Source organism: Carcharhinus amblyrhynchos, chromosome 4 (assembly GCF_965287045.1).
Source record: "Carcharhinus amblyrhynchos chromosome 4, sCarAmb.v2.hapA, whole genome shotgun sequence".
Classification (NCBI taxonomy): Eukaryota; Metazoa; Chordata; class Chondrichthyes; order Carcharhiniformes; family Carcharhinidae; genus Carcharhinus; species Carcharhinus amblyrhynchos.
The window spans coordinates 9,404,751-9,432,361 of NC_137327.1; the positions used below are offsets into that span (position 1 = coordinate 9,404,751).

General features: G+C 43.0%; 1 protein-coding gene across 1 annotated transcript in view; it reads left to right on the forward strand.

Annotated features, from left to right (window-relative positions):
• LOC145341777 (uncharacterized) overlaps positions 1-22,287 on the forward strand; it is a 127,321-nt gene extending 105,034 nt beyond the window's left edge. Inside the window, exons 4-5 of the mRNA XM_080186702.1 lie at positions 15,693-15,906; positions 18,034-22,287. Of these exons, the coding sequence (XP_080042828.1) occupies positions 15,693-15,906; positions 18,034-18,212 (393 nt within the window). The 3' untranslated portion in view covers positions 18,213-22,287. The remainder of the gene's footprint in view (positions 1-15,692; positions 15,907-18,033) is intronic.
• Positions 22,288-27,611: the final 5,324 nt, after the last annotated feature.

Below are 27,611 nucleotides of genomic sequence, written 5' to 3' on the forward strand. Positions count from 1 at the left end.
CTTGACTTCCCTCATCAGCCATGGATGCTTCATCCTCCCCTTGGTATGTTTCCTCCTCCTCCTTGGGATGACTTTCTGTTGTGCCTCCTGAATAACCTTCCAAAAACTCCTGCTGTCCCACTGTCCTGCTAGGCTCCCTTTCCAATCAACTCTGGCCAGTTCCTCCCTCATGTCTTTGTAGTTATCTTTATTTAATTGTAATACAGTCACATCTGATTCCAGCTTCTCCCTCTCAAACTGCAGGGTAAATTCTATCATATTGTGGTCCCTGCTCCCTAAGGGTTCCTTCACCTTGAGTTCCCTAATCAAGTCTGAAAGGGTGGGAGTGTATAGAAACGCTTCAGACTTGGAAGTGGTTTGCAGTTTTTTTAGTCCCACCCAGGCACTGTGAGGCAGCAGGGCTAAACCCTGTGCCATCATGCTGCCTGCCAGATGTTCCCTGATGTTTGGTTCACCACCTGCCAGTTGTGTTCCCTAAGGTTTGGTTCATTGTTCTTTGCAATTATTATGAATGGCCTGTACTCTGGTGCAGGAACCAACATGATAAATATTGCAGATGATACAAAAGTGCAGCAGATGTATATTTATAGCCTTTAGAATGACTGATGAACATATAGATCTTCTTGTTCATATCCTTATTGGGAAACACCCAGCTGGTTAAAAAGGCATTTTAACTGCTTTGGACAATGGAGTCATATTAACATTTTCTCAAAGACTGAATGTCCTCAGCTGGTGTAATACCGAAAATTCTGGGCACCAGGGTTTTTATATTTGTTCACAGGTTGTGGGCTTTGCTAGCTAGGTCAACGTTTATAATCCATCCTGAATTGCCCTCGAGAAGATAGCTACCTTCTTGCTGGAGTCAGTGTGGTGTAGGTATACCTACAGTGCTGTTAGGAGGGAAATTGCAGGCTTTTGACCCAGCGACCGAAATAGTGATATAATTCCAACTCAGAGTGGTGAGTGGCCTGCAGGGGATGTTGAAGGTGATGATGTTGTCATCTTGTCATTCTAGGTAGTAGAGGTTGTGGGTTTGGAAGGTGCTGTTGAAGGAGCCTTGTTGAATTGCTGCAGTGTATCATGTGTGATACACATTACTGCCACTGTGTGCCAGTGATGGAAGGGAATGGGGGGGGCACTGAATGAGGGGTAGATGTGAGTGCCAATCAAGTGTCCTAGATTGGGTGGTGTTGGAGCTGCGCACGTAAACATAGAACGTTACAGCGCAGTACAGGCCCTTCGGCCCTCGATGTTGCGCCGACCAGTGGAACCAATCTAATGACCGTCTAACCTAAACTATTCCAATGTTATCCTTATGCCTATCCACTGACCATTTGAACACCCTTAAAGTTGGTGAGTCCACAACTGCTGCAGGCAGGGCATTCCACGGCCTTACTAAAGGCAATTGGAGAGTATTCCATGCCACTCCTGACTTGTCTTGTTGATGGCGAACAGGCTTTAGAGAGTCTGGAGATTACTTCCCCTCCCCAGCATTCACAGAAATGACTCTGGAGAAAGATGCCCTGTTATAATTTGCAACAAGTGCTGTTAGGGAAAGAATTGCTGGATTTTGACCTAGGAATGATCAAGGAATGGCAATCAATGTTCAAGTCAAAGTGACTTTTGTCTTGGAAAGAAACGTAGAGGTGCTGTTTGAGTCCTGAAGAAGAGTCAGTAAGGACACAACGTTAACTGTTCCTTTCACCAAAGGTGCTACCAGACCCGCTGAACTCTTTCCAGCATTTTGCTTTTATTCCAGATTTCCAGCATTTTCTTTTGAGATGTCCTTCTAGATGACAGTGCTTTCCGCTGGCATCACGTTTTAAAAGGACACCTTTAACCTGTTCTGCAAAGTATAACATTTGTTCAAAAGATGACAGTGATGAAAACTGAAATACTATACATGATTCACCCATTGTCATGGCAACTCGCCAAATCAAGTAGCAGCTTTTGACCTATGAGTGAAATGTTAGGTTTTCCATCCAGCAATGTGCTGGACTTCGGTTATACAATTGGTGCCTGTTTATTTATTAGTTAGCTACTCATTAGAATCTCCATATTATGCCATAACTATCTTCCATTACAGCCCCATTTCAATAAAATTCCTTGGCTATAGCTGAGGAGTGCTAAGTTGCCCAAGTGTGATAATATTGCTGCTCTAAGATTTGGGGTAATATGATTGTGCACAGGGTGATTCAGAAATTCTTTGAGACCATTTATAGGAAGCAAACTTTTTAAAGCAATTTCGTGTCATTTGCTTGGTTGGGTCTTTGGAATACTTTTTTAGATGAAGATCATTCATTATGAAACACTTCCTCTGTACGGGTAATTGACATTAAGTCTTAAATTCATCCCTTTCTCTCTCTCTCTCTCTCAAAATATTTGCTTGCCAATCCAAAGAGGATGTTGCAATCTGACCTTAATCTGAACTGTGTTTGACAAGTTACTTTACGATCCCAGGATTGAGAGATGGATTGCTTCCTCTACCTAATTAAATACCCGCAGCTAACCACAGGGACAAGTAGCTTGCCTGCGGGGTGCCAATCAGTTTATTCATCTGTTGAGACACAGGCACAATGGGCTGAATGGCCTCCCTCTATTGCTATATCATGCTGTGATTTTACCATCTGTTACTTGTTTGATGTGCAAAAAAAAAACAATGTTTGACTTGGTCACGGTGACCATGTCAAACTTCAGGTCTATGAGTTCCAAGCACGCAGTTTGTTTGGTGCTAGAGTTAGTATGATATTCCTGTAATAACTTAATGTTTCATGAAGTGCATTCAGGTGAATTGACGCATCAAATGGTGAAAATGTTTAATGAGGAAAGCAATGTTAGTAAAGGGCTGACTTGATACACCATGGCATGGTTACAGTACAGCAAGTGGCCATTCAACCTGTATTGTCAAAGCTGTCTCTCTGAAGGAACAGTTCACCCAGTAACTTACTGCCTATGAGTAAGAAGTCTCACAATCCCAAGGTAAAGTCCAACAGGTTTATTTGGAATCACGAGCTTCCAGAATGCTGCTCCTTCATCAGGTGAGTAGAGATTAGTTCACAAACATGTCATACATAGATAAAAGTACAACTGCAAGATAATTACAGATTAGAATTGCAATTGTCATTGCCTACGTATGCCGTGTTTGTGAACTAACCTCCACTCACCTGATGAAGGAACAGCAATCTAAAAGCTTGTGATTCCAAATAAATCTGTTGGGCTTTAACCTGGTGTTGTGAGACTTTTTGCTGTGCCCACCCCAGTCCAACACCGGCACCTCCACATCATGGCCACTGAGGAAATGATTGCTCAGAGGGTCATGAGTTTTTGGAACTCTCTTCCTGAAAGGGTAGTAGAAGGTGAGTCTTTGAATGTTTTTTAAGGCAGTGCTAAATAGATCCTTAATTAACAAAGGTTCGGGGGGGGGTGGGGGTGGACGTGGACAATGATTATCGAGGTTAGGTGAAAATGTGGAGTTGAGGTTAGAATCAGGTTAGCCATGACCTTATCGAGTGACAGTGCAGGCTCAAGAGGCTGAATGGCCTCCTACTGCTTCCAATTCATTTGTTTTTGATCTGGGAAAGTAGGCTGGCTCTCATTAGCTTCGCATCTTTACAGTGACATGTCAATGAGGGGAATAAGTGACCAATTAATATAAGTCATGTGGAAAAAGTAATTTGTTGAGGTGCTCACATGTGAAACGAAGCACAGCTCTCGTCCTCAACAAAAGTTGGCTAAGTACGTTTTAGTGAAAACACTGCACCTTCAATAAATGAAATAGCAGGAACTCTATTTACATTCAGAAGATAAATGACAAAGTAATGGTGATAACTGAAGCTGGGGCTCATTTTTCACTGCACAATGACAAAAGCTCAGCTTCACTAATGAGGTTTGTTGAATCTAGATGATTTTTCAGTCTGACCTGTTCCAGGACAGGAGTGCATGTTGCCTGCCATGTGAGGTTAATGTACTTCTCATTATGGAGAGACACTAAACATGATTGATTGCGTGATTATATTGTCACTGCAAGTTATCATTGACACCATTTGTTTAGTCATTATGTAGAAGTGATGAGTTGCAGAGGATGTGCTCGCATGAATATCTGATACTTACTTACAAATTTGACTTTTCCTTCCTAGAGCATTTCATGTTGCCACAGTTGCGGCTTTTTACAATAGCATTTGCCTGCTGTCAGTTTCTGTAAGAGCATTTCATCCTGTATGATCTCAAATTGATGCCTTTTGCTCCTTTTAAAATTCTGCTGCAGAACCAAAAGTAATTAATTCCCATTGCTATTATAACTTGCAATTTTCTCTGGGATTCCAATTTCAATTTCCAATCCAAAAGTACAGAACTTGAATATTGCTAAAAAAATTTTGTCTTGCCCTAGAGTACCAGATATAAAGAAATAACATGTACACATACTCTGCTTGTTTCAGTTGAATAATCCAGGCCATGTTCTGCTTCATTTCCCACAGCAATGCATTGACCAATCATAGTCAGCCCGTTTGATTTGAATCGAAACAAAGCTTGGCAGTTAACTGATTGTCAATTAACTGGTGCATTCTTCACAGCAATGCCTCTACCAATTTGAGTCCACTTGACAACTAATTAGTACTCTTTTCTCTTGAAATACAAGTTGTTGTTTCCTTTGCATTTGGTATTCCTGCAAATGTTCTGATGAGTGCAAAACAAAAAGCTTCGACATGTCTTTTTTTTCTTAACACTGTTTGACATCCCTCCTAAATATTTATTCCAGTTAACAGGCTGTGAACTCATTTGTTGTCTGTTTGACATGACCTCAATCGTTAAGATCTACCCCTCTCAATGGCCCTTTGAGCTGGACGTATGGTTCTTCCTTACAAACCCAGCAGCAAGGTTTAATAAAACCAAGTGCAAGATTTGTATTCTATTAAAAAATAGCATGTAAATACCTGCTTTACAAACAAAATTGGAGTTACTTTCTCCATTTTAGTTTTGAAAGCTCCAGTGTAGGATTTTTAATCAGGTTTCATACTTGCCATCGCTGCGGTCTGCTTGAGTGGATCTGCCACTTGGAGGTAACTTTATGCAGTGAGCCCATTGCACGCAAGGAACTGCATTAAGAATGTAAAGTGCTTCATGATCATACTAAATAATCTTTCACTCCACTTGATGTGCTAAAGAACAAGCTTGGCATATTGAAGAGTCTGCAGTTTGAACTGGAATGGTGATTGTCCCTGCAGTGCGTGGCACAGTGGTTAGCACTGCTACCTCGCAGCGCCAGGGACCCAGGTTCAATTCCCGGCTTGGGTCACTGTCTGTGCGGAGTCTGCACCTTCTTCCCGTGTCCACGTGGGTTTCCTCCGGGCGCTCCGGTTTCCTCCCACAGTCTGAAAGACGTGCTGGTTGGGTGCATTGGCCAGGTTAAATTCTCCCTCAGTGTACCCGAACAGGAGCCGGAGTTGGTAACTGGGGGATTTTCACAGTAACTTCTTTGCAGTGTTAATGTAAGCTGACTTAAAATCATAGAATCCCTACAGTGCAGAAGGAGGCCATTCAGCCCATCGAGTCTGTCCTGAACTCAATCCCACCCAGACTCTATTCCCGTAACCTCTCATATTTACCCTGCTAATTCCCCTGACACTTGGGTCAATTTAACATGGCCAGCCAACCAACCTAACCCACACATCTTTGGACTGTGGAAGGAAATCGGAGCACCCAGAGGAAACTCACGCGGACACAGGGAGAATGTTCAAATTCCACACAGACATTCACCTGGGTCCTTGGCACTGTGAGGCAGCAGTGCCAACGACTGTGTCACCATGCCACCCCGACTTGTGATAATAAATAAACTTAAATTCATAATTGCTGGCTTATCTCGATTAGTTCCAGTTTAAGCAATATTCCTCAACAAATGTAAACTCCTCGCCAATATTAGTTAGCAAAAATTGGGAATCGGTGGGGGGGAATCCTTCAACTAGTTGGTGCTATACCTGGCTCAAAGAAGGATTGTTGTTGTTGGAGGCTAATCATCTCAGCATCAGAACATCACTGCAGGACTCCCTCGGAGTAGCATCCTCGGTCTAACCATTTTCAGCTGCTTCATCAATTGCCTTCCATCCATCAGGTCAGAAATGGGGATGTTCCCTGATAATTGTTTCATTCCATTAGCAATTCCTCAGATACTGACCATGACCATATGTAACAAGACCGGGACCATACTCGGGCTTGAGCTGATAAGTGGCAAGTGACATACATGCCATATAAGTACTGGGCAATGATCATTATAACAAGAGAGAATCCAATCATCTCCTCTTGGGATTCAATAGCATTTCCTTTTACTGAACCCTCACTATCAACAACCTGGGGAGGGGTGAACAATTGAGCAGAAACTGAAATGGACTAGCTATATAAATGCTGTGGTGACAGGAACAGGATCAGAAACTGGGAATTCTGCAGAGGGTAACTCACCTCCCATCTCACCATCTACTTGTCACACTGTGTGTCTACCATCTACGAGGCATAAGTGAGGAATTGATGGAATACTCACCATTTGCCTGGGTCATAAATGACTACAGCATGGAAAAAGACCCTTTGGCCCAACTTGTCCGTGTCGCCCTTTCTGTTTTTAAACCCCTAAGCTAATCCTAATTGCCCGCATTTGGCCCATATCCCTCCACACACATCGTACCCATGTAACTATCTAAATGCTTTTTAAAAGACAAAATTGTACCCCTTCTACAACAACTGCTGGCAGCTTGTGCCAGACACTCACCACCCTCTGTGTGAAAAAATTGCCCCTCTGGACTCTTTTGTATCTCTTCCCTCTCACCTTAAATCTATGCCCTCTAGTTTTAGACTCCCTACCTTTGGGAAAAGATATTGACTATCTAGATGATCTATGCCCCTCATTATTTTATAGACCTCTTATGATCACCCCTCAGATCCCAAAACTCCAGAGGAAAAAAATCCTAGTCTACGCAGCCTCTCCTTATAACTCAATCCATCAAGTCTCGATAACATCCTAGTAAATCTTTTCTGCACTCCTTCTAGTTTAATAATATCTTTTCTATGATAGGGTGACCAGAATTGCAGTATTCTAAGTGTGGCCTTACTAATGTCTTGTACAACTTCAACAAGACATTCCAACTGGGTGAGTGTAGTCAAGTTTGAAGTTTATTTATTAGTCACAAGTAAGGCTTGCATTAACACTGCAATGAAGTTACTGTGAAAATCCTCTAGTCACCACACTCCGGCACCTGTTCAGTCAATGCACTTAATGAGCATGTCTTTCGGAATGTGGCAGGAAACCGGAGTACCCGGAGAAAACCCACACGGATACAGGGCAGACATGCAAACTCCACACAGAAAGTGACCCAGGCCGGAATTGAACCTGGGCCCCGGCGCTGAGAGGCAGCAATGCTAACCACTATGCCACCCACAGTTCCAACAAACTCAAGAGGCTCAACATCATCCAGGACAAAGCAGCCTGCTTGGTTGGCACCCTGACCACCACATTAAGCACTCGTTCCCTCCACCATCGACGCAAGATGCACTGCAAACTCCTTCAACATCACCTTCCATATCCACTACCTATACCAGCTAGAAGCAGCAGCTGCACGGGAACACCACCATGTTCCATCTGTGGTCACTGCCCCTTTAACACCCAATCTGCACAGTAATAATGTACTGGGGAACCAATCAGGGAGTGGGATGGTGGAATCACACAGGTAAACACTTGTTTCTATAGATACAGCTCTTGGGAGTAAAGGGATATGGGAGGAAGGGTGGGAATCAGGATACTGAATTCGATGATCAGCCATGATCATGATGAATGGCTTAGCAGGCGCAAAGGACCGAATGGCCTACTCCTGCTTCTAGTTTCTATGTAAACACGGGCTCCTGTGCTCAGAAGCCTCTGTATAGTTTTAAATAAACATGTTGTTTCCCTAAACTGCTGAATGAGCATTTTTACGCCCTCCAAGCCACCTGCCATCCTGACTTGGAAGTATATCGGCAGTTCCTTCACTATCACTGTGTAAAAATCCTGGAACTATCTCCCCAGCAGTACTGGCGATGTACCTACACCTCGTGAACTGAGCAGTTCAAGAAGGCAGCATACCCCCACCTTCTCGAGGGCAGCTGGAGGTGGGCAGGAAAAGTGCTGGCCTAGCCCGCAGTACCCACATCCTGTGAAAGAATTTTTAAAAAGACCCAAAGTGTACTGAGGCTAAGCGTGGTGGTGTTCGAGGGTGAAAGTTCAATGCTGGTGCAAACCAGCTACTGTTGAGTCTGGAAGAGTGTTTAGGCCCAGCAATGTGCTCACTCAATTGTCACATGGCTATATTGGATTTGGATTAGCATTAGGCAAAGCATGTCTTGTAAATTAAAATATAAAGCTGCATCCTTCTGAAAAATGACTGTGCTTAAAATTCATACCTTCATTTTGCGAAATAATTAATCTTCATAGTTTCCTTTCAGAATTTGATTAATTACTTTAGTCTTGAGGTTTGCAAATTTTAATCTGGTAATGGATTGCTTAAGTGAGCCATTATTCAGCCATGGTTAATATTGAAGCATTTAAAGGAATTGTTTTGTAAAATGGGCAGGAATAGTAATCAAAATTAATTTTCCAGCTCCTTTTTTAAATTTGTAGGAGCATGCCCAGACAATTGCAAAGACCACAAGGGATTTCCTTATGGGAAGGACATTTCATTCGGCAGGGTCACTTTAACCCCACTGCTTTCCCGTCTCCGCCAGAGTTGAGTACTAGGTAGGGAGTTGACCTTCGCCCCACTGCCAACTGAGGCATTTGGAGGCCAATTATTGACCGGTTAAGGGCCTCATTCCACTATCACTGGTATTAACTCAGCTCCAGGTGGGCCTGTCCTCATGCATGAGAAAAAATTGGCCAGACTTCTCTTCCCTAGTTAATTATACTTTCTGATCCTCGTGAATACTAAAAAAAATTATTCATTAGCGTACCTTATTCCATCAACGATCATCTTACCCAGGCCTTATTCCCATAACATTTACCCCATTATCTCCCCTAACCTATAAGCTTGGGACACTAAGGGACAGTTCAACTAACCTGCACATCTTTGGACTGTGGATAGCTTTGAACCAGAGCACCCAGAGAAAACCCATGCAGACAAAGGGAGAACGTGTAAACTCCACACAAACAGTGACCCAAGGCTGACTTGAACTGGGGTCCCTGGTGCTGGGAGGCAGCAGTGCTAACCACTGTGCCACTGTTAGCACAGTGTGCTATCTGTACACCATATTGTGTTCTTTTTGGCTTCTAGGTATGTAACAAAGAGCGATCCTAAGTTAAATATTCCTCCTCTTGTTCCTACTGCAGAGCCTAAATCAGTCCACAGTTTACCAATTTCTGCTTCAAATACATTATTATTTCTTTCTATTGTGTTTTACAAGATCCATTAAATGTGACGACTTGTTAAGCTCAAAATTCTAAATGGATGCACTCCATTACTTAAGTTTACTTAAGAAACTTCAATAATGAATTTCTGTTGCTTGGAATGTATCCTTTGGTATATATTTGATTGCAAATTTCTGATATCACCTCAAATTCTGTTTCTCCAAAGGCATTTAGTAGTTGTGTTGTTCATCAATGAAGGTTTTCCTGTACTCATAAACTTGATAGCATTTTTCACCTCTAATATCAAAATGTTTGGCCCATCATTTGCCTCTGTATTTTGAGGACTCCCTCAGTTTGGATCATTATGCAATTCACCAATATATTCTCTCGATCCATTTGCTACTGTATCCCTTTCAAACAATTTTGACAAAGGGTCATCCAGACTCAAAACATTGGCTCTACTCTCTCTCCACAGGTGCTACCAGACCTGCTGAGATTTTGCAGCTTTTTCTGTTTCAGATTCCAACATCTGCAGTAATTTGCTTTTAATTTTTTTTTTAACCAGTGTTATCTTTCAAATGACAACAGGAAGTAGAGAGTAGGCATAAATGGGTCTTTTTCTGTTTGGCAGGATGTGCTGAGTGGTGTGTCACAGGGATCAGTGCTGGGTTCTCAAGTTTTTACAGTTTACATAAGTGACTTGGATAAAGGGATTGCTAAATTTGCTGACGACACAAAAATAAATTGTGAAAAAGATGCAAGCGAGGCTACAAAAGAACATGGGTTAAGTGAGTGACCAAAATTTGACAATTGGAGTATAATATGGGCAAATGTGAAATTGTTCATTTTGGCAGGAAGTATAAAAGAGGACAGTTATTATCTGAATAGTGATCATCTCTATTCATGAATCTCAAAACCTGGTTTTCAGGTAGTAAGGGAAATGAATAGAATGTTATCTTTTACTGTGAGGGGAATTGGTTACAAAAGTTGAGAGGTTTTGTTTCAGTGTACAGAGTATTGGTGAGACCACATTTGGCGTTTTGCATACACTATGGGCATTTTCATTTAAGGAAAGATGCGAATGCTCGGGAGAATTTCAAAGACCGTATGTAGACTAATTCCGGGAAATGGTGGGTTGCCTTATGAGGAAAGATTGCAGAGATTAGATTTGTATCCACTGGAGTTTAGAAAACTAAGGGTGACTTGGTCAAAACCTTTAAGATCGTGTGGGGTATTGACAGGGTAGATGTGAAGAGGATGTTCCCTCTTGTCAGAAAATCTAGAACTGGGGGTCATGTTTTAAAAATAAGGAGTCGCTCATTTAAGAAAGATGACAAGAAATGTTTTTTTCTGAGGGCTGAGTGTCTCTGGAACTCCCTTCCAAAAAAGACCATAGGAACAGAATTTTTGAATATTTTTAAGGCAGAGCAAGATAGATTGTTGATTAACAAGGGGGTAAAAGGTTATCGGGGTAGGCAGGAATTTAGAGTTGAAGTTACAAGCAAATCAAACATTATCTTATTGAATGGCGGAGCAGGCCCAAGGGGCCAAGTGGCCTTTGCCTGCTCTTAGTAACTGTCATTGCAGATAGCCCTTACTTCAGTGTCAGTTTTACTCGGTACAGATATTTGCACCAGCTTCAATACAACTTATTAATTAAACATTGTTTTAACCAATTGTTTTTGGCAGATTGTTCTAGGCTAATACAGAGAGGATGAAGCTGATTGGCTGAACAACTGCATACGATGGTTTTTAAGATCAACTTTTCCATCCAACATTTCTACAAGTATTATACAAAGAACACCAAACTAATAGCTTTAATCTTGCAAGCTTTCATGCAACAAAGAAAGCCTTGCACTTGTACTGCACTTTTGTGACCCTGAGCAGTTCCAAAGTGCTTTGCAGACAATGAAGCACTTCTGAAGTGTAACAATTGTCGTTCAGTAGAGAAATGTGACCACAGCATGGTCCCAGAAAACTGCAGTATGAAAAGATCTGTTTGTGATGTTGATTGATTGAAGGATAAATGTTGGTGAGAACACCCAGGGATCAACCTCCCCCCAACTCCTCCCTGCTAGCCAACACCACCCACCCCCACCCCCCCATCCCCTGCCCCCCGCCAACCTTCCACCTGCACTTGGCAACTTTCCAGCAACGCTGTCTACATTGGAGATGCCATATTGGACTGGGGTGAACATAGTAAGAAGCCTCACAACACCAGATTAAAGTCCAACAGGTTTATGTGAAATCACAAGCTTTTGGAATGCTGCTCCTCCTCACCTGATGAAGGAACAGCACTTTGAAAGATCGTGATTACAGAAATAAACCTGTTGGACTTTAGCCTGGTCTTGTGAGAGTTCTGACTGATTAAATTGATTTTCTTCCTCCCACTACCTCCCTCCCTCGGCACCTTTCTCTGGCATGTGGACACTGAGACCAGTTCCTGCACCTCTACTGCCACTCTGTCCATTGACTTCAGTAAAACCCAGAAACTTAGACTGGGGTCTTCCTGATTTATAGAGTCATTGTGCTATAGAGGTTTAGATGTTTACAACATGTAAACAGGCCCTTCAGACCAACTTGTCCATGCCACCCCTTTTTTTTAAACCCCTAAGCTAATCCCAATTGCCCACATTTGGCCCATATCCCTTTATACCACCTTATTCATGTAACTGTCTAAATGCTTTTTTAAGGACAAAATTATACCTGCCTTTACTACCTCTGGTAGCTTGTTCCAGACACTCACCCCCCTCTGTGTGAAAAAATTACCCCTCTGAATACTTTTGCATCTCTCCCCTCTCAGCTTAAACCTATGCCCTCTAGTTTTCGACTCCCCTAACTATTTATTATTTTATAGACCTCTATAAGATCACCCCTTAGCCTTCTAAGGTCCAGAGGAAAAAGTCCCAGTCTATCCAACCCCTCCCTGTAACTCAAACTTTCAAACCCTGATAGTATTCCAGTAAATATTTTCTGCACTCTTTCTAGTTTAATAACATCCTTTTTATAATAGGGTGACCAGAACTGTAAACAGTATTCCAGGTGTGGCCTTATCAATGTCTTGTACAACTTCAACAAGATGTCCCAATTCCTGTATTCAGTGTTCTGACCAATGAAACCAAGCATGCCTTCTTCACCATTCTGTCCACCTGTGACTCCACTTTCAAGGAGCTATGAACTGGTACCCCTTTTTGTTCTGTAACTCTCCCCAGTGCCCTACCATTAACTGACTAAGTCTGCCCTGGTTCAATCTACTAAAATGCATCACCTCGCATTTATCTAAATTAAACTCCACCTGCCATTTGTCAGCTCACTGGTCCAATTGATCAAGATCCTGTTGCAATCAGAGAGAGCTTTCTTCATTGTCCACTATGCCACCAATCTTGGTGTCGTCTGCAAACTTACTAACCATGCCTCCTAAATTCTCATCAAATCATTCATATAAATGATAAATAACAGTCTCAGCACTGATCCCTGAGGCACACCGTTGGTCACAGGCCTCAGGTTGAAAAACAATCCTCTACAACCACCTGTCAAGAAGTCAATTTTGTATCCACTTAGATATCTCACCCTGGATCCTATGAGATTTAACCTTATGCAACAATCTACCATGCGGTACCTTGTCAAGGGCCTTGCTATAGTCCATGTAGACAACATCAACTGCACTGCCCTCATCTACCTTCTTGGTTATCTCTTCAACAAAACTATATTCAGAGGGAGACAGTGGCACAGTGATACTGGCATTGGACTAGTAATCCAGAGATTCAGGGTATTGCCTCATGGGCTCTGGTTCGAATACCACCATGGCCGATGGTGAAATTTGAATTAAAAGTCTCATGATGACCATGAAACCATTGTCAATTGTCATAGAATTCCATCTGGCTCACTAATGTCCTGTGAGGATAATGTCCACATGTGACTCCAGATCTCTTAAAATGCCCTTTGAAATGGCCTAGCAAGCCACTCAGTCTGAGGGCAATTGGGGACAGACAACAAGTTCTGGCCCAATCAGTGATGCCTACATCCCATGAACGAATTTAAAAAAAAGTGTCAATGTGCGTGTTTGCCTGCAGAGTAAATTTAAATTTATTTTTCAAAGGTGTCTCTTAAATGGCCATTATTGTTAAATATGCTGGTAATCTGTTTAATGGTCATTGGGATAAAGCAGAAATATTCACTGCTGAAGTTTTCTCTGTAGAAATAACCTGATGATGCACTAAATGAAATGTCCCAGTTACAGTGACTTCCATTTCATTAGAGGACAAGTATTAAATCACCTTAGTGATAGTTTTACAACACAGAAAAAGGTCTTTGACCCATTGTGTCTGCACCCTGACCTTCAACTAATGTATCAAACCATCTTCATGTCTTCCCAGAAGATGCTACTTGATGAGGAGCTGGGTAGTTCTCTGTTGTGTTTTTCCAGTAGTTATCCCTCTATCAGAATGGGACCAAATGACTAAGTTTATCCGTTAATGGCCAATTTATCCAGTCGTTACCTTGTTGCTGTGTGTGACAGCCTGCTGTGCTCAAATTGTCTCCCACTTTTCCTACTTTATAACAATGCCTACACTTCAAAAAAATATTGATTATATAGGCTGTAAAAATGCTTTGGTGTATCCAGAAATTAGGAAGGGAGCCTTGCAAACACAAGTTATTTATCGTCAATTCCGATGATATTTCACTAAAGGCCTGCATTTTGTCACCAGCGTGAATATCATTAAATTTCAGGGGCTGGGGCCTATCATCGCTCGATTGCTGGCCAGACCCCTGACGTTCCCCTCCCTCCACCCCCCCCTGTCCACAGTGCTGGCTCTCACCTCACTATCACAGCTCATTCTCTAGCCCCCCCCAACCATTCCTGGGCCCAACCCCATGCACCCGCCCCCCCCCCCGGATCACTGCTTCCCCTGCCAATCCCTACACAGAGTGGCAGCGGGCACCCCACCCTCACCTATCGCCCCCAAGACCTTGCCTCTCCCATACGCTCCACCCCTTTGCACTGACTCATACCTGATGGGCAGTGCCAAGGAGGCACAGGCTGGCACTTCCACTGGCCAGGGTGGTTTCCTCCCACAGTCCAAAAGATGTGCTGGTTAGGTGCATTGGCATTGCTAACATAGTCTTCTTCTGCATTCTTCTCCAGCATTGGCACAAATTGCCAAAAGCAGGAATGGTGGTGAGGATCCTGGAATAGTGATCCCCTTTCAATTTTTTCCAAGGGCCCCCCACATCAGCCCAAATTAGCAAACAGTCTGGCCATAACATGATACCTGCATCACAAATCTTAAACACCGCTGTTGGCCCAAGTTGAGGGTCCACAAGGGCTGGGAGTGACCTGGAAGTGTACCTTGAGGCATTCTATGAGAGTCAGTACTGTGAACATCTACTGCTGGGGAAATCATGCAAGTTGGCCTCGTGGTACCATCACTGGACTATTAATCCAGAAACTCAGCTAATATTTTGGGGACTTGGTTTCAAATCCCGCCACAGCAGATGGTGGAATTTGAATTCATTAAATAGAAGTCTGGAATTAAGAATCTATTGATGAGCAGGAATCCATTGTCAATTGTCAGAAAAAACCTATCTGGTTCATTAATTCCCTTCAGGGAAAGAAAGACACTGTCCTAACCTGGTCTGGCCTACATGTGACTCCAGAGCCACAGCAATGTGGTCGATTCTCAACTATCCTCTGAAACAGTCTAGCGAGCTACTCAGTTATATCACCACTACCTGGTCAAGGGCAACCAGGGATGAGCAATAAATGTGGGCCAGCCAGCCACATCCATGTCCCACAAATGAATAAGTTCATCAGCTTTGGGAACAGAATTAGGCCATTCGGCCCATTTGTGTTTGCTCCACCATTCGATCATGGCTGATATGCCTCTGCCTTCTCCCCATAACCCTTCAACCCATTACCAATTAAAAATCAGCCTAACTGCTCTTTAAATTTACTCACTGTCGCAACATCCATTCTACTTTGGGATAGCAAATTCCACAGATTCACAACCCTTTGGGAGAAGTAGCTTCTTCTCATCTCAGTTTTAAATTTGCTACCCCTTATCCTAAGACCATGATCTCTCGTTCTAGAATGCCCCATAAGAGGAAGCATCCGCTCCACGTCTGCTATATCCATACCTTTTATCATCTTGTATACCTCGATTTGGTCTCTCCTCATTCCTCTCAATTTCAGAGAGTGTAGGCCTAAACTGTTCAATCTCTCTTCATATGACAAAAGTTGTCCTGGTATGGACTCACATTATCACTTGTGGATCTATGAAAGGTGCTAGTGAGAGATGATCTCACAAACAAAATGTTCTTTTCCTTCATGCAGATAATGAAGAATATATTCCATCAATCTTTCAATGCATACAAAACAGATATCGAGCCCAGGATGAATGACCTGACAGTCCACCTCCTGCAATGCAGCCGAAGACTCTTCGAGATCATGCTGTCACATAGAAGGGTCACAGCAGCTTACATCGAAGGGGACAATATTGCGGTCACCATAGAGGGAGAGGCAGCAAGAGTGTTAAACTTTGACACAGGTAAGGAGATAACTGTCCAATGAATGGAGAAACATAATTTTCCTGTCATGTTTTCCCAAAAATCCTGCTGATAAACACAGAGCCAAAATATTCCAGGAACAATCCAGGAGTCTCTGAGTTAATGTACCTCAGCTAGAGATGGAATTCTATAGTTAGCTCAGGTAACGGATAATTTAAACCCCTCCCCACCACCCCAGTCCCCCCACCCCACCCCACCCAACCTTCTACTGTCCAGGTTTCATTTAGTTATTCTTCTTTTTGGGAACTGTGGATCTTACTTTGGCTTTTTTCTCAAAAAATCAAAGAGTGCAAATGACTTGCAGCAGCCTTGATCCGCACATGAAGAGAACAAAAAAATTCTATTTGAGTACAAGGAGTCGGTGGGGACATTTTTTTTAATTTAAAGTTTATTTATGAGTGTCATAAGTAGACTTGCATTAACACTGCAGTGAAGTTGCTGTGAAAATCCCCTGGTCGCCACGCTCCACCGCCTGGCTGGGTACACTGAAGGAGGGAGGTTTCAGGGCGTCTGGGAAGCTTATACTTCTGAGTTTTCAGTTCTGAATTCCTCCCTCCACGCAGATCTGTGGTCTACAGCACCTAAGTATGAGATGGTTAGCTCCTTAACAGTGGAGGATGTGTTTGTGTTACAGAGATAATTAGGAACAGTGCATTGAGACGACGACAAAATAAAAACCCAACCCATTTTTAAGCTGTGTTGTTGGACTGACATCTCATTAGGTGTTCCAAATAACCCTGTGAGCACCCATTGTGATTTGTGAAGGAGATCAGGGATTTTCCCTTGGGTTCTTGGCTAATAGTTAGGTAACATCACTAAAGCAGATCGCTTGGACATTTATTTCACCGCTGTTAATGGGACTTTACTTAGCAGATGTTGTCCACCACACTTCAACTCATACCCGTGACCATACATTTAAAACAGCAATTGGGGTGATTCTCCCATTCCGACTGCTAATTTTTTGGCAGATTGGGTGGGGAGATGTGTGCGTTTGCCGATTCACAGAATTCATGCATGCGTTCCTGTCACACGCGCATCTCCCACCTCCAGATATCTGGTGTGGTCGGGATCACACAGAAAACTGGCAGAAGCACCAGGTAAGTCATTTTAATATATTTTTAATGTAATTTAAATGTGATTATCGGGCCCAGAACTGAATTCATTGGGCTTGATAGCATCTCCCACCCCGCCAGTACAATTTCACTCTGTGGGGGTTCAGCCGAGCTCCCCACTTTCAGAGAACCACTGGGCGACCCTGCTGGAGTGAAGGGGGGTCAATTAGAGCCTCACAGGGAGTCGGGGGATACACTGGCAGTGCCAGCCGGTGCCCCTGGCACTGCCCAAGAGACAGTGGCCATGCCTGGGGGTAGCTTGGCACTGCCCACCAGACATCAGACAGTGCCAAGGGGGTGGGGCTTAGGGGGGGTTGCAAGGGGGCTTAGGTGCAGTGCCAAGGGGGTAGGGCCAATTGGGGGCGAGACCTAAGAGGTGATGGGTGGGGGCTGCTACTGCCACTGGGCATTGGGTTGAGGCTGGAGGGAGTGGGGAGGTCTGCTGGTGGGGGGAAATCATCGCTGCTGGGGGAATGGGGGCTGGAATTTGGGGCTGGTCGTGGGGGCCGCAATTGGGCCATGGGGGAGTGGGGGACAGCACTGGGGGGGTCCTGGGCTGGCTAGTGATCAAGCTGGCCAGCAAGCTGACAGCTCGGGGCCATTGCACATGTGTGGAGTTCCAGAACTGTCAGACGCCCTTCCTAAGCTTTTAATGATTTGTGCACAAAGTGTGAGAGCTTCTAGTTTGAACTCCCACTGAAAAGATAATTTTGATTTATGCCATTTTTTCTGGGAATTCAGCACTTTGAACTTTTTTGGGAGAATTGCCCCCACTGTGAAGTAAATTGGGCCTTTCCTAAGGATAAGTCAGGGCTATATTAATTTTACAGAATGCAATGAATAAAATCTGGATTAAAATAAAGTTTTGATCTAAACATCTTGATGAATTGTCTTTATGCTCCTGGATATTGCCATGAACTTCATGTACCTGATTGTTAACTGGTGTTATTTTGGTTTTGATTCGATGTAGACATGCATCTTTCTGTTTTCTTGCAGGTTGTGGGGTTAACCTTGGGCTGAAAGGCCTGGAGTCCTTGGATGAATTTATTTACAAAATGGCTACAGCAGTTGACCAAAGTGATGTTTTTGAAGCACTTTCTGAAAAGATAAGACACTCGAAGCAAATTGCGGAGGATTTCCGCCTGAATGGATTGACTATGACCATGTTCCAATGAGACTGCAGGGAGTGAAATGTCTCTGGAAATATCGCGCTGACTCAGACGGACCAAGAATGAGTGACACACAAGAATCCTTCGAGCTTGTTGCCGGGTGGCACGTGCCGGACTGTTGGTAGAGGGCATTCGCTCCATCAACAGAGGTGGTTACAGTAGAGTGGGCAGGGTTTGGTTAAAAAGAAGTTTGGAGATTTCATTTTGGGTAAAGAACACCAAACTGAGGAAATAATCATTGGAAACCCAAATAATTATTCACATCTATAATCGGTCGCAGTAGAGTATTCGTCATCAAGTGCTTGAGCTTGAAAAAAATTCAGTTTACGTTATAACTCCACTTGCCAATAAAATAGATTCTTCAGACACAGGGATCGGTTCCCAATGATTAGTTCATGAAATATCTGTCCACAGTGTTTGAGAATTTCTGAATCATCATTTCTGATGTTCATCAGTCAGTGATAGCCGCTAGCTCTCACTCTAACCATCTGTACATCTGTGTATTTATCGTGTGGTCCTGTCAACCATGTGTAAGGCACTGATGTAAAAGGAACGTAAACATTCCAAGATGTAGATCTGTAGTATATGCAAGCAAATCTAACTCATAGTCTAGCCAGTGTGAATTGAGGCTAAAGAGTTGTGTGGTGTATTGATCAAACTCAAGGGTAGGGATAAGCATTGTGGGGCTAAGGTGTGGACAAGAACATGGAGTTTACAGTGCCATAAGACCACAAGATATAGGAGCCAAATTAGGTCACGCAGCCCATCGAATCTGCTCTGCCACTCAATCATGGCTGATATTTTTCTCATCCCCTTTCTCCTGTCTTTTCCCCATAACCCCTAATCCCCTTATTAATCAAGAACCTATCCATCTCTGTATAAAGTTATGGATCAGGGTACACTAGTTCCTGAGATTCTACGCTTATTCAAGTGGTCCCCTATATGCTTGTCTATGGAGGTTGCTCATTCAGAATGTGTGATATTTTTCTATTTCACAAATGCTGCACAGCACAAATATAGTTTGCATTTATGTAGCACCAGTCAAAGGAGAAATTGGGAGCCATACAGTCACATGGGAAATAGGAGCAGAATTGGCCATTTGACTCTTCCACCATGCTCCATTTAATTAGATCATTTTGATTTGATTTTGATTTCTTGACACATTAGTGTGCAGTGAAAAGTATTGTTTTTTGTGTGCTATACAGGCAAAGCATAACATTCATAGAGAAGGAAAGGAGAGAGTGAAGAATGTAGTGTTACATCATAGCTGGGGTGTAGAGAAAGAACAACTTAGTGTGAGGTAGTTCCATTCAAAAGTCTGATGGCAGCAGGGAAGAAGCTGTTCTTCAGTTGGTTGGTATGTGACCTCAAACTTCTGTACTTTTTTTCCTGGTGGAAGAAGGTGGAATAGAGCATATGCGTGGAGTCCTTAATTATGCTGGCTTTTCCCAAGGCAGTGGGAAATGTAGACAGAATCAATGGTTGGGAGGCTGGTTTCTGTGATGGACTGGGCTACATTCACAACTCTTTGTAGTTCCTTGTGGTCTTGGGCAGAACAGGAACCATACTGAGCTGTGATACAACCAGATGCTTTCTATGGTGCATCTGTAAAACTTGGTGAGAGTCGTAGCTGACGTGCCAAATTTCCTTTGTCTTCTGAGAAAGTAGAGACATTGTGGGCTTTCTTAACTATAGTGTTGGCATGGAGGCTGATTTTTTTTTTCGTCCTCCAATGCCATTTTTCTGCACTATCTCCAAAATATCTTTTAAAAAAAAGTATTGATCCCTACCTTGAATATACTCAATGACTGAGCCTCCACATCTCTCCTGGTGGGATAATCTCACCACACCAGGAATATGTCTGGTGAACCTTCATTGCACTCCCTCTATGGCAAGTACATCTTGCCTTGGATAAGGAGACCAAAACTGTACTCAATGCTCCATATATGGTCTCAACAGGGCTCTTTATTATTGCTTCTTGTTTAAATTTGTAATTAATTACTAAGAAATCTCTGTTTAGAATAGGATTTCAAGATTTCAGCAATATAAAAAAAATTAGGTAGTCACTGCCATAACATCACCGTCAGCAGTATGTCAATATTTGGTTTAATTCCGATCATTTGTACCTTTTCAACATTTAACATTCAGTTCTCAACTCCATCTGCACTCTCGCTCTGAAAATAAGCAACAGCTTAAATTCACTCTAATACCTCCTTTTCACTTCATATCATGATCACATGAAATGAGTAAGATTTATTATAAATCATTTAGAGTCTAGTTTATTTTGTGGGAATGCTTCTGGCTTAATGTTTGCTTAGCTAAGAAAAGGTCAGACCACACCCACTTTTAAAGTATGCTCTATATTTGTAGATGAACTTCATCCAACGTGCATTTCAGTGGCTCTTTTTGTTGGATCTGTGTCTAGCTTTTGACCCTCCATTCACCACAGGAATGCTGCATCTACTCACCAACCCCTGCAGCTCCACTTACGTGCTCTTAAACATCTCCCAGCCGAGCCAATCACCCTGGGATGGCCCCTGTTTCCGCTCCTTCAATTTCAGTGTGTTTAGACTTGTGTATATCTGATGCTCAATGTAGCTCACCCATCTCCAGGTCAGATGCTCCACGCACCATTATGCGTTCCTCTCCCCTGCTGTTATTCCAAGATTATCCCTCTGGGTTCTGAATCCAGCGATCCAAATTCAAATATTGGTGGATCATTGGTTTTCTTTTCGGGCGGCGCAGTAGTTAGCACTGCTGCCTTACTGTGTCAAGGACCCGAGTTCAATTCCGGCCTCGGGTCATTGTCTATGTGGAGTTTTCTCTCCTTGTTTGTGTGCGTTTCCTCTGGATGCTCCGGTTTCCTTCCACAGTCCAAAGATGTGCGGGCTAGGTTGAGTGGCTATGGTAATTTGACCTTGTGTCAGGGGATTAGCAGGGTAAATATGTGGGATTATGGGAATGGACTTGGGTGGGATCAGTCAGACTCAATGGGCCAAATGGCCTCCTTCTGCACTGTAGGGATTCTAAGATTCTATCCTGGAAAGCAAAGGTAACCAAATGTGGTATGAATGTTGCTTGCTACTTGTCAGCCCATGTCTGGATATTGTTCGGGTCTTGTTGCATTTGAACATGTACTGATTCGGTATCTGAGGAGTCGCGAATGGTGCTGAACATTGTGCAATCATCAGCAAATATCCCCACTTACATCCTTATAATGGAAGGAAAGTCATTAATGAAGCAGCTGAAGCTGGTTGTGCCAAGGACACTCTCCTGAGGAGCTCCTGTAGTGATTCCTAGAACTGAGATGATTGACCTCCAACCTTGACAACCATCTTCTTCTGTGCCAGGTATGACTTCAACCTGTGGAGGTTTTCCCCTGATGCCCATTGAGTTTTGCTAGGGGTTGCTTGATGCAACACTTGGTCAAATGCTGTATTGATGTCAAGGGCAGTTACTGTCAGCTCCGGAGTTTAACTCTTTTGTCCACGTTTTAACCAACTCGGGAGCTGAATGACCTGGTAGAACTCAAACTGAGTGTCGTGAGCAGGTTATTCCTGAGTAAGTGCTGCTTGGTAACACTGTTGATGACTCCTTCCACCACTTTACTGATGATTGAAAGTAGATTAATGGGGCGGCAATTGGTTGGATTGGATTTGCTCTGTTTCTTGTTTACAGGACATACCTGGGTAATTTTTCACACTGCCGGGAGATACCAGCATTGTAGCTGTATTAGAACAGCTTGGCAAGTTGTGGGGCACAAGTACTATTGCCAGAACATTGTCGAGGCGCATAGCCTTACAATATCCAGTGCTTTCAGCCCTTTGTTGATATCACGTGTCGTGAACCGAATTGGCCGCAAGTTGACATCTTGATGCTGGTGACCTCCAGAGATGGATCATCCACTCAACACTTCTCGCTGAAGGTTGCTGCGAATGCTTCATTCTTATCTTTTGCACTGATGTGTTGGTCTCCTCCATCATGACTTGATAGTGATAGGGTAGTTGCTTAAATAAAAATCAACTTTTATGATGTGATTATGGAATTTTTACTTGGCATCTTGTGAATTCTTCCTTTGCTGTGAATCACTGACCTGTTGCATGACCTTCCTTCACTAGGGAATCACTTGGTTCTGAGTTTTGAGACATCAGTTAACATGCGCGTGACACAATATATTAATCAGCATTTCCTGGCTAACAGCACTGTGGGTGTACCTACATCACATGGACTTCAGTGGTTCAAGAAGGTGGCTCACCATCACCATCTCGAGGTTGGTCATGCCAGTGATGCCCACATCTCGTGAAGAAAACAAAAATATACAGATCACTCATTGCTGCTTAACAAAACCTCCAGGTGTCTTTGAGTGCCTTTTATGTTTTAGATCTGGACGTGGGTAAAGAGCTAAATGTAGGATATTCTTATAAAATAAAAAAAAGACGAGAAAATAGAAAGAAAAATCGGGTGGCACGGTGGTTAGCACAGCTGCCTCACAGTGCCAGGGACCCGGGTTCAATTCCAGGTCACTGTCTGTGTGGAGTCTGCACCTCCTCCCAGTGTCTGCGTGGGTTTCCCCAGGTGCTCTGATTTCCTCTGACAGCCCAAAGATGGGCTAGGTTGTTTGGCCATGTTAAATTGACCCTTGTGTCAGGGGAGTTAGCAAGGTAGATATGAGGTGTTACGGGAATAGAGCCTGGGTGGGATGGTGGTCGTTGCATACATGATGGGCCGAATGGCCTCCTTCTGCACTGTAGGGATTCTATGACATTCTGGCTAGCTTTCACTGGCAGATTGTAGTCATAAATGTAGATATAAATTGGCCTTTATGTCTTTGCCATAGAAGTTTTTAAGATGATCCAGGATGTTTCTGTACGGAGTTAAATGTTGCTGTGTTAGGAAAGAAAACATTTTCCAGCATTACTGATCACGAGTCAGGATTTCCTGCTCCAAATACAAACAGGAAGGCATCCGAAATGGGCTCGGTTAGCAGGCCCCACAGAGTTGAATATCCTTATCGGTGCTCGCTTGCGAGGCTTGCATCAGCACAAAAGCCATGGGCGTAGATGAAAGACGGTGACAACTGACGATAGCACTGCGCTTTGGAAAAGGACAGTAAGTAGTCTCAAAGCACCAGGTTAAAGTCCAACAGGTTTATTTGGAAGCAAACACCACAAAAAGGAGTCAAGCTCTTTGGGTATTCACAAGGTCATTGACTCTTAACGAAGCTATACATTCACTCGGCTTACATGGCAAGGTTCACTTGTCAGATGATACATCAAAGAATTCCTGAAATATCCAATTGAAATACTAGTGCATAATAAGCCTACATCAAAGCACTTTGGTTATATTTTCCTAGTTACACTTCATGCTGTATTATCAGCTGCAACTATATTCCAATGAGAACTGGTTCAATATTAGTCATCAGCACATGGCAATTTTTAAGCAAAGTTTCTTTTGCATGGGCCTTTCTCCTGCTATGCGGTGGTTGAGTTTTATTACCAGCTGGGTGGGTGGTCATTTAGTTTCCAGTTGTCGGGTATCCGTAATTCACTTGAGTGGGGACTGAAAAAGTGAGATGTCTAACCCATGGCAATTTGAAAGTGTTTTTTGCAAAATTTATGACATTAATAATGTTGCCTTTTGCTTATTTATTCATGATACAAGTAAGCTTACATTAACACTGCAATGAAGTTATTGTGCAAATCCCCTCGTCCCCACACTCAATGCATGTTTGGGTACACTGAGGGAGAATTTAGCATAGCTAATGCGCCAAACCAGCACATCTTTTGGAGTGTAGGAGGAAACTCATGCAGACACAGGGAGAATGTCAGTGCAGACTCTGCACAATGACCCAAGCCTGGAATCGAACCCAGGTCCTTGTTTCTATGAGGCAGCAGAGCCAGCTGTCAATTTATCATTTATACTGTTATTGAAATTAAAGGGTTAAATATAATAGCTTTCCAGTTAACAGTTATCCATTCTCGAGAACATTTGTTTCCTTTTTATTTGGATCAGTGGTAGATTAAGTAACCAAAATTGTGTTGTCCAATAGCAATGGCTACCTAGTGCTTTGGGTGAAGAGTGGTAGAACCGTTCCCCTCTTCTCCCTCTCCTCGTTTCACCACAACAGATTTTTCTTTTGGAAATAATATACTTTCCACTTCAGTGAGTGTTGAAATACTGAGACTGTAAAAGGTACACACACACACATTTCATTGTGACTTTTTTTTAGAAGATAAGAGAATGGTAAGTATTGTACCTAACACCTTGTCTAAATAAGAATAATAACACTTGCTGCAACTCAGCTGCATTTAAGGGTACTCACGCACATGTATCAGTTACAAAGTGGGAGGATAGATTAAGCAGCTTTTTAAAAGTCTAATGAAAGTCAGCTTTGTTTTTATTGTAGATTGATGTCATGGCTAGGTTTGAGGCTAGGTTTGATGGTCCCTCTGGATTTGGCATCAAAATGCTTAAATGTTTTGATAGATGATTGACCAATTCTTGCAGCCAACAGCTGCTGAGTTGATTCTTAAAAAGTGAGTAATCAAAAAATAGGGAGGATTACAGCTTGCGGGATGGATGGGAAGAGAAAGATTTTGTGTACTACTACTACTTCAGTGTCACTGTACTCTTGGGTGGAGAAAAATCAGTGTCTTAAAGCAATTAGAGCACTGGGCGGCACAGTATCAATGTTGCTTCGCAGCTCCAGGGTCCTGGGTTCGATTCCTGACTCGGGTCACTGTCTGTGTGGAGTTTGCACATTCTCCTCATGTCTGCGTTGGTTTCTTCCGGGTGCTCTGGTTCCTCCCACAGTCCAAAGATGTGCAGGTTAGGTTGACTGGCCATGCTAAGAAATTGCCCCTTAGCGTCCAGGGATGCGTAGGTTAGAGGGATTAGTGGTATGATATGGGGGTAGGGCCTGGGTGGGATTGTTTTCGGTGCAGACTCGATGGGCCGAAGGGCCTCTTTCTGCACTGTAGGGTTCTATGATTCTAATTAAGAGGGTTACTTGGCTCATCACATGACCTCCTCTCAACCGCCTGACCAATTACTCAAATATGGTCCCAGTAATTTAATTGCAGGCTTAGACATAATTTAGATTATGTCTGAACATGTTCCTTTCTCGGCCAGAGTTCATTGTCCAAAATGGTTATGTCTAAAGGTTTATTCCCTATCTAGCTGGGATGTTTTGCAAATGGGTCAGTAGATATGATCACTAACATCAACAGAAAATGCTGGAAAATCTCAGCAGGTCTGACAGTATCTGTGGATGATGTGGAGATGCTGGCGTTGGACTGGGGTAAACACAGTAAGAAGGCTCACAACACCAGGTTAAAATCCAACAGGTTTATTTGGTAGCAAAAAGCACTAGCTTTTGGAGCGCTGCTCCTTCATCAGGTAAGCAGAAGCATTCCACAAGCATCTGTGGAGGCAGAATAGAGCCAATGTTTTGAATCAGGATGACCCTTTGTCAGAGCTGATTCAGATTCTAGCATCCACAGTATTTTGCCTTTATCTTATGATCTGATCATTAACATTCCTCCAAGGTGATTATCTTTGATAGTCTGATTCTATTTTAATGGCTTTGAAACGTAAGGTACAATAATGCAAATATTCAGCCATTTTGGAAGCTATTGATTTCAGTCTCTGGAATGCTGTTTCAAAAGTCTCTGTGGTTCCATCCCAATAGTTAAATAAAGTCATATCCACCATAAAGCATAGCTTTATAACACCAGCCTCAGATGTGGCTACATCAATAGTGCTTTAGCCACACATAGGGGAAGCCATCTTGCACTCCCACACAATATGAGCAACTGTGGTTCGCATGCCACCATTTAGTAACCAAGTAAAACAGTTGCAATGATCAAATAAATATTCCCACTCTGCTTTGTGCCTAATTATACCAACAAACACACAAACTGTTAACGTGTGTGTGTGCATATAACATTTAAATGAGTCATGAAACCACAGGTCCAATAACGGTTACTCATCTTTTTAGTGGCTAATCAGGAATGTACTTAACCATATATGGCTAGTAGCTGAGGCAGCCAGAAAATAACTCTCATAGTGCAGAAGGTCACTCAGCCCATTGTGCTTGTGCTAACCCTTCCACAGAGCTATCCAATGGACCTCACTCTTCTGCTCTTTCTTCATTCTTTTCAATTTGACTTTTGAACTTGCTCCCACGATTCTTTCTGTTAATGCAATCCAGGTCATGATTAGCCGTGCAAAAAAATAAATTTCTTCCTGTTGTCTCGGGTTCTTATCTCCATCACCTGGGATTTGAGCCCCCTCTGATCACGGAGCCTCCTTACACTGGAGGCAGTTCCTCCTTATTTATTCTATCAAGAGTTTTCATGATTTTGAAAATCTCCATTGAGCTGCTTCTTAACCTTCTCTAAGGAGAACGAGTCGACCACTTTGAATTAAACAGAGATTTCGTTACAGCCTTATGGCTGCTAAAACACATGTAGATTGCCAAACGACTGAGTGTGGGACACATTGGCCAAGTACTGCTCTGCAAATTGCAAACCCAGAAACTAGACTGAGCAGCCAGCTGCTAATGACATTAGCATAGTGTAAAAGGACATATCTCATCAACAGTTACCATGCACAGGTATAGCCCCAACAATGCATTCACCAAACATGGAGGAATACGTATTTTCAACCAAATAATTGGACAGGTAAGATCCTTTGACATTTAAAAGGTTGAGATTGATCTTATTGAAATATATATCCTGATGGACTTGACTGGGTTGATTGGGGTGGAGACTAGAATTAAGGGACAGAACTATAAAAATAAGGGGTTTCCCATTTAAGTTCAAGATGAGTGTTAGCCTGTGGAATTCTTTCCCCCAGAGAACACTGGAGGCTTGTTCATTGAATATTTTTTAAGTTCGATTATTAATTGACGAGGGAGTCAAACATAAGAAATAGGAGCAGGAGTAGGCCATCTAGTTCTTCAAGCCTGCCCCGCCATTCGATAAGATTATGACTGATCTGAAGTAGATCAGTTCCACTTTCCCCCCATAACCCTTAATTCCCTTGTCTATCAGAAATCTATCTACCCGTGACTTAAATATATTCAGCGAGGTAGCTTCCACCACTTCAATGGGCAGAGGATTCCAGAGATTCACCACCCTTTGAGTGAAGAAGTTCCTCCTCAACTCTGTTCTAAACTGCCCCCCCCCCCCCCCCTTATGTTGAGGCTGTGCCTCAAAAGGGAATAGGGAGTACACAAGGAAGTAGTGTTGAGGCCGCAATCAGATTAAGCATGATGTGCAGTCCAAAGATATGCGGGTTAGCTGTCTAAATTGCCCATTGGTGACCCGGGATGCGTAGATTAGAGGGATTAGCAGGGCAAATATGTGGGGTTACGGGGATAGGGACTAGGGATGGGACTGT